Raw genomic sequence first — 13,910 nt, 5'->3', positions numbered from 1 at the left:
TAAATGTATGAAGAATCTGAAGCAAAGCTCCAATGTCACAGGACACTAGTCATATGTGTTATAGAAGGGGGAGGTATGGGTCATGGAAACTTAACTTTGAGACAGAGTATGCCCCTCAATGTTGATTTGTTGTTGTTGTTGTTCTGATTGATTTGCTAGGAATCCTAGAGCATTGTAGAAGACAGTCCTTGTTGATGTATGGTTTTTTTTATTCTATTTTACACTTTGGAGTATAATTATATTCACTTAGTTTTTTAAAGAATCACATAATGATTATGAGGGTAACAGGCATTCATTAATGCATTTTTAAAAATAATTTGCTGATATAATTTCAGAAGTATTTGGCAAGGCATGCCTTTTATTGTGACATTTTATACACTATTAGGAAGATTGGAGTAAGAGAAATTTTACCTGTATTACATAAAATCTTTTTATAGTTAGGTGCTGTATTTCTAAAGTGACCTTTTTCATTAACTAGATACTTAGAGGAGAATAGTTGTCCCTAAATCAGGAGGCCTATTAGGTTTGAGAATTAGGTAAAGGTTCATGTTTGCTTTTAAATATGTTGGATTATTATTATTTTATGTACCTGGTGCTTTTCTAGCCTAATAACTTTAGAAGTTCCAATTACTAAATTAATTGATTTTTCTTGTGGTTTGAGGAGATTAAATGTTTTAATGAAAATTTTGAATACTTTTATTATCTCTTAGAATTGGAAGTAGATTTTAGTGCAGGGACCACATTTCAGTTTATTGAAGTGACATTAATTGAAACATCGCCACATATTTATTTGTTTGCTTCTTATTTATTTTGGCTTTTTCTTTCCACAGCAAGTTGATGTGGAAAAATGGGTATGTGTTTCTATGTATTTACAAAGAAATTGTGATCTAAGCGAGTGCATGTTTGCTGCTGCCTCCAGTCCTTCTGCTTTGCTTCCCATTGTGGCTTGGACTCTGAGTCTTAGAAATAACCGCTATCTTGTAATGAACCAATATTTTACTGATCTCTAGTTAGAACCTTAGAGATTTTTGGTTTTTCTTCATCTGAAGTGAGGTAGATTGAAATACTCTCCATACCTTACAAGCATATGCTTTCTCTATCAGTGGCTTTGTAATTATAATATGCTTCTGATCAAAGGAAGGCTTTTATTATTAATATTGTATATCTCTTATCAAAAAAAAATCTTGACTATTTCAAGTCCTACTTCTTGCCTCATCTATTTTTCCAGGTCTTATAGAAACGGTTTGTTATCTGTATGAATGTAATCTTTTTTTTTTTTTCAGGTTTATTTTCTATATTGAGTTCCTATTTTTTAAAATTTAATTTTATTATGTTATGTTAGTCACCATACAATACAGCATTCGTTTTTTGATGTAATGATCCACGATCCATTGTTTTCGTATAACACCCAGTGCTCCACGCAGTACGTGCCCTCCTTAATACCCATCACCGGGCTAACCCATCCCCCCACCCCCTCCCCTCTAAAATGTGATCTTAAAAAGAAAAGGGAAATGACTGTAGCATGAGGAAAGGTGCCGTCGCAGGATTCCAGAGGCTAAGTCTGGACCAACATTGTGACAAATTGTGTAAAGTGGCCACATTACTACGTTGGTGTCCCTTTCCTCTTCTGCTAAAAAGAGAGGGAGAGGGAAGGATCCTTCCAGTCCCGAAGACCCTGAATATCCCAAATAATTCTGAATGGAAATTAGAGTCTCACCAACACTGATGTTCCTGATCCACATTTTTCCAGAGCATGCAAACCAGGGAGGCGCATATTGTATTATTTCCATTGTTGAATTATTTTGTTTTTATTTGCTCTGTGACTTAATAGGATGACTTTTTAAAGATTGGCTTAACTGATGGGCTTCATTTTTATCTTTATTATTTTTCCTGATTGTGGGATCTGATTTTCTCGATATTCTCCATATTGTGAATATTTTGCTACCTTTTCAGGAGCCTTTCAGTGCTGTTTCCCAAATGAGTCCATGTCCACCTCTTTTTGTGCCTCTTGGTTCTTTTGCACTTACTATATCCGTTTATATTCGTGGAAACTTTTTTTTTTTAATAAGTGACCATTTCCATGATGATGACACCTACATATTGATTTTGAGAACTCCTGCTTCAATATTATATTTCTAGCGATAATTTAAATCCGTTATCTATTCATAGCTAAACTATTCCTAATTTTGTTCAATTTGCTTTTGTTTTGAAATTTCTTATCTTCTGTGCCTGTAGTTAAAGTTCCAATCCAGGCTTCACATTGGTCTTGGGAATGAAAGCCTGTTTCTCAGAACATGTTTGTCACCTTTTTATGTCCCCCGGCAATATCAGCCATCCTGAAACAAGTCTCTTTGTCTTTTCTCTTTGTACCCCTTCACTTCCATTACACCATTTCTGTACCATACCTAGATACCTTTTCTTGAACCAACCATTCAAGCCACTTTCAGATCTCCTGGAAATAGGATGCTTGCGCAAATAGAAACCCCCTTTGCCATCGTCTGTAAGTATTTCCTCTTTCTTCCTCTGTGTAGGGGAGGAATTTGATCTGCCTCACTATGTGGCTTTTGTCTTATTTTTGTAACAATTTCGCATCTCTAAGTTTATTTGTAAATCTTCACAGTAGAGATTTCTTTCTGATTCTGAGAAAGTAATGGAATTAGTATTGAGCTGAAAATCATGCAGTTATGTAGGCTCTCTGTGGATATAATCTCCTTGTCTGTAGGGTCAGAATCTGGACTAGTCCTTTATTGTTCTAAAATATTACCATGATATTAATAATAAAACATCGATGCTGGAATATACTGCCATTTAGGTATCATATAATTAAAATACCCTTCTGGATTCATTTGAGAAAACTGATAGTCACTCTGAGCACATCACTCAGTAATTTTTAGATTTGAGCTCTTTCCTTCTTTGAAGACCCGTGTAATTAAAATCTTATGCATTTGTCATTAGAAGTTTGAAATTCTACGATAACAGGTACCTTGAAGGGTAGCCAAAAACAGATTAACTCCCCGCCTACCTGCCTGCTCTGTGGGGGGGCTTGTTCTCCTCTGTCCCATTGGTTAAATTAGGATGGGTCCCACAGCCTTTCTTACATTCAGACCATGAGACACCCCCGCCAGTCATTTCAAGTCACAAAAGTCTCATTTTGGTAATTAAATCGCCCAATCCTGTGTAATAGGTGAAGTCTGAAGTTAGTGCAAGTTATTTGTCTTGGGGCCCAGGCTGCCCCAGGCAGGAGGCCTGGAGTGGAAAGGGCTCTGGGAAGCTGCCTCTCACTTCACACTGCCATGTTCCTCACACCTCTGCCCCTAGTCCAGAGCTCCTGCCCCTCTCAGTGCTGTGGGAACATGGGAGAAGAGGAGAGTTGACAGGAAGTCTTGATGGCAGTGCTGTTCATCAAGCTTGTCAGGTGTTAAAGCTGACACGCTTTGGGGGGCACTTGGGAGGGTTTTCTGGGGCGTGCCCATCCCCAGAAATCTGACCTGTGGTTCTGTTGCTGCAGCCACTGGCCCCCCAGCTGGTTGGTGGTGATGACTGCCTTGTCCTAAGTTCTCCTGGGGGCATTACAGACATTCTCCAGCCTGCCTCTTTCTAGGATGGCCGGTCTGCTTGTTCGCAGCAAGCCACCTCCCAGTGGCAGCCCCGCCCTCTGCTGCCACAGCCTACTTAGCCTGTCTCTTCATCTTGATCTTCAGGTACAGTCAGATGCTGGTCTCTAGTGTCCTGCATCCTGAGGACAGGTGTCCCTGAAGCCACTCTTGCTAGGGCAAGCTTGGGTGTGGAGGAGAGCAGGACTATGAGCCTACCAAACCCTCCCTCCCAGAAATCATCTCTTTGCTCTCCATCTGCTCTGAAAGACCAGAACTGGGGGTCAGCCAAGGGCAGCAAGTGGATTTTCAGCCACCCCCTTTGGTGTCCCTAAGTGGTATAACAGTGTGGTTTAGAATGTGGCAGTATTTGCCATGACTTTGTTCTGAGACAGGTGTCCTATTTTAACACTGTTATGCTTACCTACGTAGTACACTTAACCCCAGATGAAGACCTTTAGGAGCATTCTAAAACTTAAATATATATGGAAACTAAGATGGCTTCTTTATAAATTTTCTGCTAGCATGATTCTGGATAGTTTCCTCCAAGGTCAATCAATCATTCTTAATCAGTCTCTTCCTCCCTCTCTCCCTCTCTCTTCCCACTTGTTTCCCAGTGTCTCTTTGAGCATCTTTGAGTATTTTGCATTTGATCATGAGCCTCCTGAGTAATCAAATTCTGCTCTTCAGGCACCAAGGGAGAATAACATTGGTGAGTCCTGGATTAACAGGTGATTGATCGCCTGTTCTTTTCCTCTACTCCACCCCAGCCTTCTGGCACCCCTAACCCATAGCATTGGTCTCTAACATGGGGCCTGGGATTGCGGGTCACAGGTGGAGTTTGGGGAGAAGGGGTGGAAAGGATTGTGATATTTTTATATGTGAAGCATTGTCTATAGACCAAATGAGGTCTCATATATTTACTTGCTCTTTTCAAGAATACATTGATGCTGTTGTTAGAATACAGAATTCTTTCAAATGTTCCTAACTCAGTTTTGTTTTTTTTTTTAAATGATGTGTTTTCATGTGCAAGTGCTATTATGTGAGGGTCTGTGAAATGCTTTCATGTTATCAAGGTTCGTTCATGTTTGAAATTATTTAGAAAAATAGAATCTTCTCTATCTTGATATACAAGATGGTCTGAGTATAGGTGAGGCTTTATGTTTATTCAGGTCATTATGACCCATATATTCTGTGTAGAGATGAATTTTTTGTTTTTGATTTAAGAAATCTTTTTCACAAGACAGGCTATGCAAAGACGAAAAGCTCTAGATTGTTCTTCTACTTCATATTTTGGATGTTCATGCAGCTCAGTGATTTACAAATGTGTGTCAGAGAGAGAAAATGGGAGGATTTATAGTTGTTTATCAGCTTATTACTATTTCTCTTATCCTTCTCAAGAAGAACCAGATAATTCCACACACATGTATATATATATATGTCAAATCCATTACACTCAAAAGAAAAGGCAGTCCATTTAAACCCTGCCTAGACAGAGTTGTTGATAGGTTAAAAATGACAACATTAGTACCGACCTGTCCCCCAAAATATAATGAATTCTTTAAAAGATACCAGCATGCACATATCACTAGGTGCCAGGGATTGTCATTAATAGGAGCGATGTGAGGGCATAGCCATGGGCCCTGTCATTACAGTTACCATTGCTCTTTGATGGGCTGGAAGCTGAGCTCCTTTTAGATGCTTTCTGGGCCTACAGTCAACATGTCTGTCCATCAGTTCAGTCTTGGATGCTTTTACTGGGGAATCCCTAGAAAGTTAAGCGTTTGCCTACGATGTTGTCATCATAAGGGAAGTAGTTGAGGGTTTTGCTTTTACAAATGTAACTATATATCCTAGTAGATAGTCTATCTTGATACACACTTGGAACTTGGAGTTTTTACTCTTAAACTTCTTTCATTCCCTGAAATATGTTGGGAACGTTATTACCTTAAAACAGCCACCAACATGGATGGGCCTGAGGGTATTATAAGTGAAGTAAATCAGACAGAGAAAGATACATACTGTATCATTTCACTTATATGTGGAATCTGAAAAACGAAACAGATGAACGAACAATAACAAAAACCAGAAATAGACTCAAATGCAGAGAACAAACTAATGGCCAGAGGGGAGGTTGGGGGGGGGGGGGGTGGGCGAAATAGGTGAAAGGGATTAAGAGATACAGACTTTCATTTATAAAGTAACTGAAATAGCATAACATAGGGGATATAGTCAGCAATATTATAGTAATGTATGGTAATTATTGTGGGGAGCATCGAGTAATGTATATATTGTCGAATAAATATGTTGTACACCTGAAAATAATAAAACATTGCATGTCAGTTAGACTTCAGTAAAAAAGAAACATCCACCAATAACCCTAAGTCTTTGGTGGTGAAATAACATTTTTTTTTCTCGACATAATGAAGCTTACCAGATGGATCCTCACTCACAAAATAGAGGTTACCAGTTGGAAGATTATGGAGAAATTTTAGCATTTTGAGACATGGAGAGAAAAGGTGACCCGTGAGGTGAAATTCGATGGATAGCTTGTGTGCAGGGTAGGACATTCCCTCCCCCTAATGGAAACTTTGTTTTAAAAAGGACTCCTGAGTCAAAATTTTGCCTTAGTCTCTTAGATTGTCGTATTGGCTAACTCTCCTTAGTGACAAGCCCCCCAATTTTTATTTTGTGCTAATTCTATATCTATATAACTTTTAAAAAGGCATTTCAGAAACTTCTGGAACAGGTCCATAGACAGAAGTATTAATTTTTTTTAATCAACTCACTTCACAAAACTGAAATAACAGTTTAAAAAAACTCAAAGTTGAACTGAAAGGTATAATTATGGTAGAGGAGCTTTTTACGTCACCTGACTCACCGTTTCTATATACCAGCAACAGCTTGAATGTAATTATGCATTCTATTGATGTCCAGTGTTTGATTACAATTTTCAGAGTGGAGTATTGCTATTTGATTTGTTTTTCTACTCATGATCATTTGCATATGCTAAGAAAATCCCTAAGGTCTTTCTGATGTGCTAGATCAAATGACATACTTTTCTAGACCAAAGACTATTCTGCTTCAGTTTGCCATCCGTTAGACCCCCGGGGCCATCTTTGTTGGAATTAAAGCGTAAGAAGCACTATTTCTCTTGCTGGTTCATGTTCATTTTGCATAATGCCTGGTATGCCTCCAACTCTTGCTCACATTCGAAGCTTCATCTGACTGCCAATTCTGAAGTAATTGCACTAAACCGGGGACGCTGAGGTATAGCTACTTGCAATTTCACCCTGAAGAACTAAAATCTCCCCCTTTGGGTTTCATCCTCCTGCAGTCTCTTAGACAGAAAGCAGTGTCAATCCATGTTGGTGCCTGGACTCTTAATTGTGTTTATAGTCCTGCATTTCTGTATCTCATCTAATAGAATTTTAGCTTTTATCTAATTATCTTTCCATGAGGGAAATAAATAAGCGTAAACTTGTAAGCATAAGGTGATATTCTTAACCCACATCAAGCCTATTCTCTCCAATATTTATCTTTATGCCTGGGTTTCTTTTTTTTTTTTAATCATTGTCAGAAATGTTTAAAGGATTTTTGGTACTTTTTTCTGTTGCTTTTTATCATACTCATACAGTATTTATACTGAGATTAAAATAACATTTATCCTTTTTGTTTTAATGTATCTTGCTTTCTTTTTCGCCCTTGAATGATCTGTTTTGAATTTCTCACCTACCCCGTTGTTATCACTAGAACTTAAGCCAAATGGACCAACAGATGATTTGTACAAATAGCTAGTGTTAGTAACGCCACAAATCACGTTTTTGATTATCTTTTGATAATGTGAGTCTATTACATCTGCTCTTTCTCATTCTACAGATGGATATTTTGGCCTTTGCTAATTTTCAGTTTTTGTCCTCTTTTACTCTATATCCGGATTATTCTCTCCTGTGACTTGCCCTTCTTGAAGTGAGACACAACTTAGAACTTGTGACTAGCAGACCTAGGACTTCCCTGACCGTTCTTTTTTCTATTTACTATAGTCCTGAAGTAGTTAAACCTTAGATAACTGACAAAATTGGCTGAGAACTTTCTTAAGGAAAAATCTCCAAAACCTAGATCAATTAAAAAAAAAAATCTTATGAATAAGGTATCTCTCATAAACCATGATCTGTAGCAAAATTTTGGGTTTTTGTTTTTCTTTTTCTTTGAATTAAGGCTGAAAAATGATTTTTTCCTAATTCCTCATGTAGTGATAGTATATATCACCAGAGATCACATTTAGGGTGTGATTGGTCAGTTTCATCATGGAAAATAAGTTTTCTGATATCATTTACCACTGATATCACAACAATGTAAGCAAACAGCCTATATTTTTAAAGCTAAGAATGAAATGGGTCTTTGCACTTTTTCCTTAAAAATTATAAAAGTACAGGGATGCCTGGCTGGCTCAGTCAGAAGAGCATGCAACTCTTGATCTCGGGGTTGAGAGCTCCAGGTTGGGTGTAGAGATTACTTAAAACTTTAACCAAATTATAATATTAAAAATAAAAAAAACCCAGTCACAATAGAGTTGCCATTTAGTTATATATAAATTACTATGCATGTATATTTCAGGAACATTACTGTGGTATTTACAAATACCTATTTTAGAAAACTTCCCCTTGCTGTTTTCTCTAAAATGAATGTAAATATGTGTATCTTTTCTCTGTAGGGCTTACATGCCCTGACAACCAAATTTAATCCTAAGTTTGGAAATATAGTATCATTTTTCCTTCTTAGCTCTTTTTCATCTGTGTACTCCTTTTAAGAAGAGGGAGTCAAACTCTATGGGTCTAAAGGAAAATGAAGAAATGCCATGTGCATATTATGTTTTGTAGAAGCAAAAAAGAGCTGTTATAATATATGTAAATCATGAAAAGAGGCTGTGTCATTTTAAGGGAAAAAAAGTTTTTGTGATTTTTCTTTGAAATTCACATCTCACATTAGTGTGTAGGACTTGCTTACTGTTATTTTGCATGAAATATGAGCAGCTTATCTACAGCATTTTAGTTTACAATCCACCTTACCTGTTTCTAATGCACTATTTTTACTAAACTTTGTTGGGTTGCTGTTTATGTCACGGCATTTTTATGCAAAAAAAGAAATAAAAAATTTAAAGCATTTTCAGAGTGTAATTTTTGAGATTTTACCTTTGGTTATTTTTTCTGCTTAGCTATGTTGTAAATTGAATCGGGCATTAAAGTAGAGCATGTTTTCACAGAAATAGGAAAAACTAATATAAAGACATTTTTAAAGAGAGTTTTGCTTGCTACACCTTTTCTCTAGCATGTAGTTGATACTAAATTTTCTTGTGACACCACAGTGAGTGTGGTTTTTTGCTTATTGTTCACATAACCCCATTTTGAACAGTGGAATCTTTATAAATAAGAGATTTTAAAATAAATCTTTGAAATAATGTATATTTAATATTTTCTCTTTTCCTTATGCCCCTACAGAAATTCATGATGAAGGTAAGACATTGGATCATCTGTTAATGTATATAATACTTTGTGCGTTTTAAGTTTGGTTACATGTATTTATTTTTGAATTCATGGCACTTCTGTTCACATTTTCAAGTTTTTAAAATTTAAATCAGGAGCACCTGGGTGGCTCAGATGGGTAAGCATCTGCCTTCAGCTCGGGTCATGATCCCAGGGGTCTGGGATCCAGCCCCGCATCAGGCTCCCTGCTCAGTTTAGAGCCTGCTTCTCCCTCTCCCTCTTCCTCTGCCATTCCCTCTGCTTGTGCTCTCTGGCTCTATCTCTCTGTCAAATAAAAAAAAAAAAAAATCTTAAAAAAAATTTAAATCAAACTTTGGAACTTGTAAATATAAATAAATCACGCATTTAGGTTTGACAGCTTAATGAAAGACATTTGACATCTTGGGTCATATTGTAACATACTGTTTTATTTAGCCAATGTTAGGAATTTCTCCTGTTAAAACATAAATTTTTTTTCAACAGCTTTCCTTCAGAGTTTTCACTCTGGGGCAGGGAGCACCTGGGTGGCTTAGTCGCTTAGGGATCTGACTCTTGATCTCAGCGTTGTGAGTTTGAGCCCCACGGTGGGCCCTGCATTGGGCGTGGAGCCTACTTAAAAATTAAAAAAAAAAATTTTTTTTTCACTCGGGATTATACTGACTGTTTTGTTTTTAAGCTGTCTTGCATGACTACAGTAGGAGATTTGTACTCTGGGAAATTAGAAGAGGCACCAAGAAGCTACTATCAAATTACCTACTCCAGGAGAAGTGAAAATAATTTAACTCCTTTTCATTTCTTAACCAAATTAGAAAAATGGAAAGGTTTTAAAAGGAGATAAGCTCAAAGAGGAGAGTGAGGTACATGGTCATGTTATTGAAGAAAATATGCAGGTGAAGAAGGGGAAGAGCAGAATGTCATTCTTTTGAGACATAAACTAGACATTTTTTTGCTTTCATTTTTACATACCTATCCTATCTCTCATATATCATTCGTGAAATTAGTTTTATTCCAAAAGCCAAGAAACAACATATAGAGAAACTTGCTGTATTCACTTAGCAAAGGCTTAATATAATCAAAAAATTCAAAGGAATATCATTTAAAAAGATACAAACTATGAGATCTGTTAAATCAAAATTGTGGATGTAGATTAAAAAGGTGAACTCAAATAAAATCTTTGAAAAAATAAAAAGGTGGCGTGTAAAAAAGGAAGCAAAGTGTTTGTGTCCGTGCATGGAGTTACTTAGCTAAGTCTATCATTCATATTTTCCAAAACTCTGAACCAGGAGCATTATGAGGTCCTGACAACTGGACCTCTTCATGAACATTAGGAATTTGACAGTTGGGATGGGATGACAGAGCAGAGCCTTCTTTGAAGCCAGCTGTCAACAAGGACATGACATTTTCCAAAATTTCAAATAACTACAGCTATTAGTTTTCAGTAGAAGATACTAATTATAACATTGGGGAGAGAGGACATTAACCACTTAAACATCATCAAACAAGCATTTTAGTTGTGAAAATGGTATAAATAGCATTAAAACCTGCCTATGCAAATATTAATACCTAGCTAATGAAATTGGGTTTGAAAAATTTAGTTTTTCTTGCCACTTCTGCATTTACTGTACTCCTTTTATCATCTTGCCATTTTATCACATCAATCCCTTATCCAGTGCCGTATCTACTTTCCCTTAGAAGAGGGTGAATGGAATAGTTACCTGAAACTTCTGTTCCAAGCTCTTTCATGAGAGCAGGTTCGTATAAAAATCAATGCAAACAGCAAGGTGACGTGCAGAATCAATTTAAACCAGGTAGCATACCTAAAATAATTTAATTAGGCTCTAATTCCTTTTAACTGCAAAGCCAGAAGCCCAGTGGTTTATTTTCTTAGCTGTATTGGATGATCTTGGAAAGGTGAGAATCTGAGCAGAGGGTATATGCATGAAATTATAGTAATTTAAGCCACTTAAAAGGGAAAAGATGCTGATTTTTCTTCAGCTGTCACCTTTCAATCATGATTTGCTTTGGGTTTCATACCTGGACAGGCATCATTTAACCTCCCAGAACCAGACAGATGCTTCCTTGTGGCGGGAGCCCATTTCTGCTCTTGCCACAGTGGTTGATCAGTATTGCCATCGACCTTAGATCTGCCCCCCTTCAGAGGCTTTTGGTTAAGACCCCATCAGAAGTAAGCCATCCAGTGCCAAATGGCTGTCTTGACAATGTTCAACTGGCCTTGTCAGACACCTTTATTTTGCACTGAAGCCAGATTTCTCATTAAGTATTACAGTCATCCTGTGAATCTGTTATGTGATTCACTATTGAAGATGGCAGGACTGTGAGTATCTCCGGCTGCTGGCAGACCCGTAGGTCGATCAGAATAACCAGGCTCCGTAATTCTGTGTGGCTCTGGTTGATCTTGAGCCATTCCCATTTGTGTTTTTCTCAGATGATTTGAAAGCTTAAGCGTGGAGATATTTTTTTATTATTCTCCCTGGGATAACTCATTTCTCAAGTTTTACTATCAGTATTTGAAGGTAAACTGAAAAGCTTCTCTGCTTAAATATCTGAACACAATGGAAGACGTTCTCTAATGCAAATTTCTTATCCTTGTCTGTTGTTTTAAATTTTGGCAGCTTAGCTAAGTATTACCTGCAGGAATAAGTTCCTGTTAAGATTTCAATGCTTTACTTCTAAAATGGCATGTTATGTCATAGCAGTCAAGGGCTATGGAGAATTTCTGTAGTCTTGACTTATTAAAAAAGTGTTTGCATAATAAGGACCTGGAATTATGAGAAATGTCCTCCATTTGTTAACATTTCTGTACAGGAAAGACTAGAAAAACAGAAAACAATATTTAGATATTATGTGGTTAGTAAATTAGTTTTAAAAGCAGCCATACAAGTGACATGTTAGTAAGCCAATATGTAACACACATATTTAAAGAACAGAGCTAAAAAAAAAAACAAACCCAAACAACAGAAACATAGTGCCAAAAATTTTTATGTGCATATCAACGCCTTTAGTTTATCTTAGTCATTGCTGTTACGGTTTTATGTTTTATACTTTTCTGCTCTTATATTTTAAGTTCTAATAGTAATAATTCAGATGTAGTTACAGTGATCCAATTTGTCCCCCTTCCCACGGAGAATAACAGATGAATACATTATATGCCCCTCGACTGCATATTGTTCTAAATAAATGTAAATGTAGACACATTGACATCAGAGCTTTCAGTTATAATATGGGTCCCCTAACTGGACATCTTTGGCAAGATCCTGGCAAGCTAGAGGCACAAGAATGCCTATTAATGCTAAATTGATATTAAGGTAATTTGTGTAAAACGAGGCTGGTTTAGAATACATACAGCAGTGTTGCTTAGATTGTGTTTGAATGTATTCTGGACTCTTTTATACACTTACAGCTCATGAGCTCTTGTTTTTTTTTTTTACACTGCTGTGTATCATTAACCCTGTCAGTTCATTTCAGGGGTAAGGGGACCAAACCCACACACACCAAAAACACGTTTTTAACTGATACTTTCAAAAAGTCAAATTTTACCTTCTAATAACTGATGCTTAGCTCTCCAGCATCAGAAATACGGAGAGAGTTTGGGGATGACAGTTGTTCATGTTTTTGTGTTGTTGTTTTCCCCAAGAGGGCAGCAGCTCCTTCACCTAGACCCCATCATCTATAGGAGACCCCAGTAGTCTCGCAGGGGCTGACTTCATCCTCAATGCGGAAGAAAATATAATGTGAGCTTGTTACGCATGATACCCTTGGCATCAGGTTATCGTATCTCTCAGACAGTAGTCTTCGAACAAATACTTTTTGAATGAGTAGGACAGAGTGTTTCTTTCCTATAATACTTACTGGAGAATTAGTAGGATTAGTTAAAGTACATTAGTGTGAATTGAAAGTGTGTTCGCCTTATGTAAAATTTAATTTTCTACTTCTTGTTTTGAATTGGTACAATTGAAAGCCCTGCTTACTTTACTCATGTGTTAACAGTTAAAATGTTACCTTCAAAAAATGCCAAGATTATCTTTTCCTGTGTGTGATCTTGAAAGGCAGGCCAGCCTTGAGCTTCCTGCTCCATGAGCTTGAATGACTCCTATCTAGTTGGTCCTAGCGGGATTCTCATAGCATAATACGGTCATATAGCTGAGTGCTTATAGATTTAGGCTTCTATTAAAACTAAATCTGTGGAATAAGTTTGTATTTAAGTAGTGAGGAAATCTATAGTGTAAATATCTATAATTGTCTAATTGTGTAAAATCTATATTTGAAAGAAAATTCAGACACTATGACACTACAATATCTGTGTTAGCTTAACCAATTTGAACATTTATATATGTGTGTATGTGCGTGTGTGTGTGTGTGTGCACATACATACTATATGTATGTGAATTCTGTAGGCAAAGCTTTAGAATAAAAGGAGCACTTAACACTTTTGGGTTAAATCTAAAGCCTTGTCCTTCATTTCTAAAAAATCCTGTTTTGATTAGTATGACTGTCGAGTGTTATTCAAGTTCAGCAGTATTTTATGGCTTTGGAGCCCACATCTGGTATGAAAAGGTAAGCTCCTATCAAAGTGATCCAGATCAGACAAGGTGAATAAAATTGTTCTTAGCCACACTAAATCAAACATCTTAAAAAAATGAAAGTACTTTTTAAAGAGGGCCTCATTCTGAGGAGGAATATGATTTTGCAAAGGAGATTTTTCCCTTTTACTCTCAGCATATGAGAAAAGTGATTCTCCTTTTTCAAAAGCAGTTTTTCTTACTGGAAGACCTCT

The 13,910-nt window shown here is 36.9% G+C and overlaps 1 protein-coding gene across 1 annotated transcript in view; it reads left to right on the top strand.

Moving 5' to 3' along the window:
• The window catches only part of RYR2 (ryanodine receptor 2), a 732,757-nt gene that overhangs the window by 297,718 nt on the left and 421,129 nt on the right, over positions 1–13,910 (top strand). The window contains 2 exon segments of the mRNA XM_027588196.2: positions 831–851; positions 9,092–9,106. Coding sequence (XP_027443997.2) covers positions 831–851; positions 9,092–9,106 — 36 coding nt within the window.

Source organism: Zalophus californianus, chromosome 15 (assembly GCF_009762305.2).
Source record: "Zalophus californianus isolate mZalCal1 chromosome 15, mZalCal1.pri.v2, whole genome shotgun sequence".
Taxonomy (NCBI): Eukaryota; Metazoa; Chordata; class Mammalia; order Carnivora; family Otariidae; genus Zalophus; species Zalophus californianus.
This window is presented reverse-complemented; position numbering and strand designations above follow the sequence as displayed.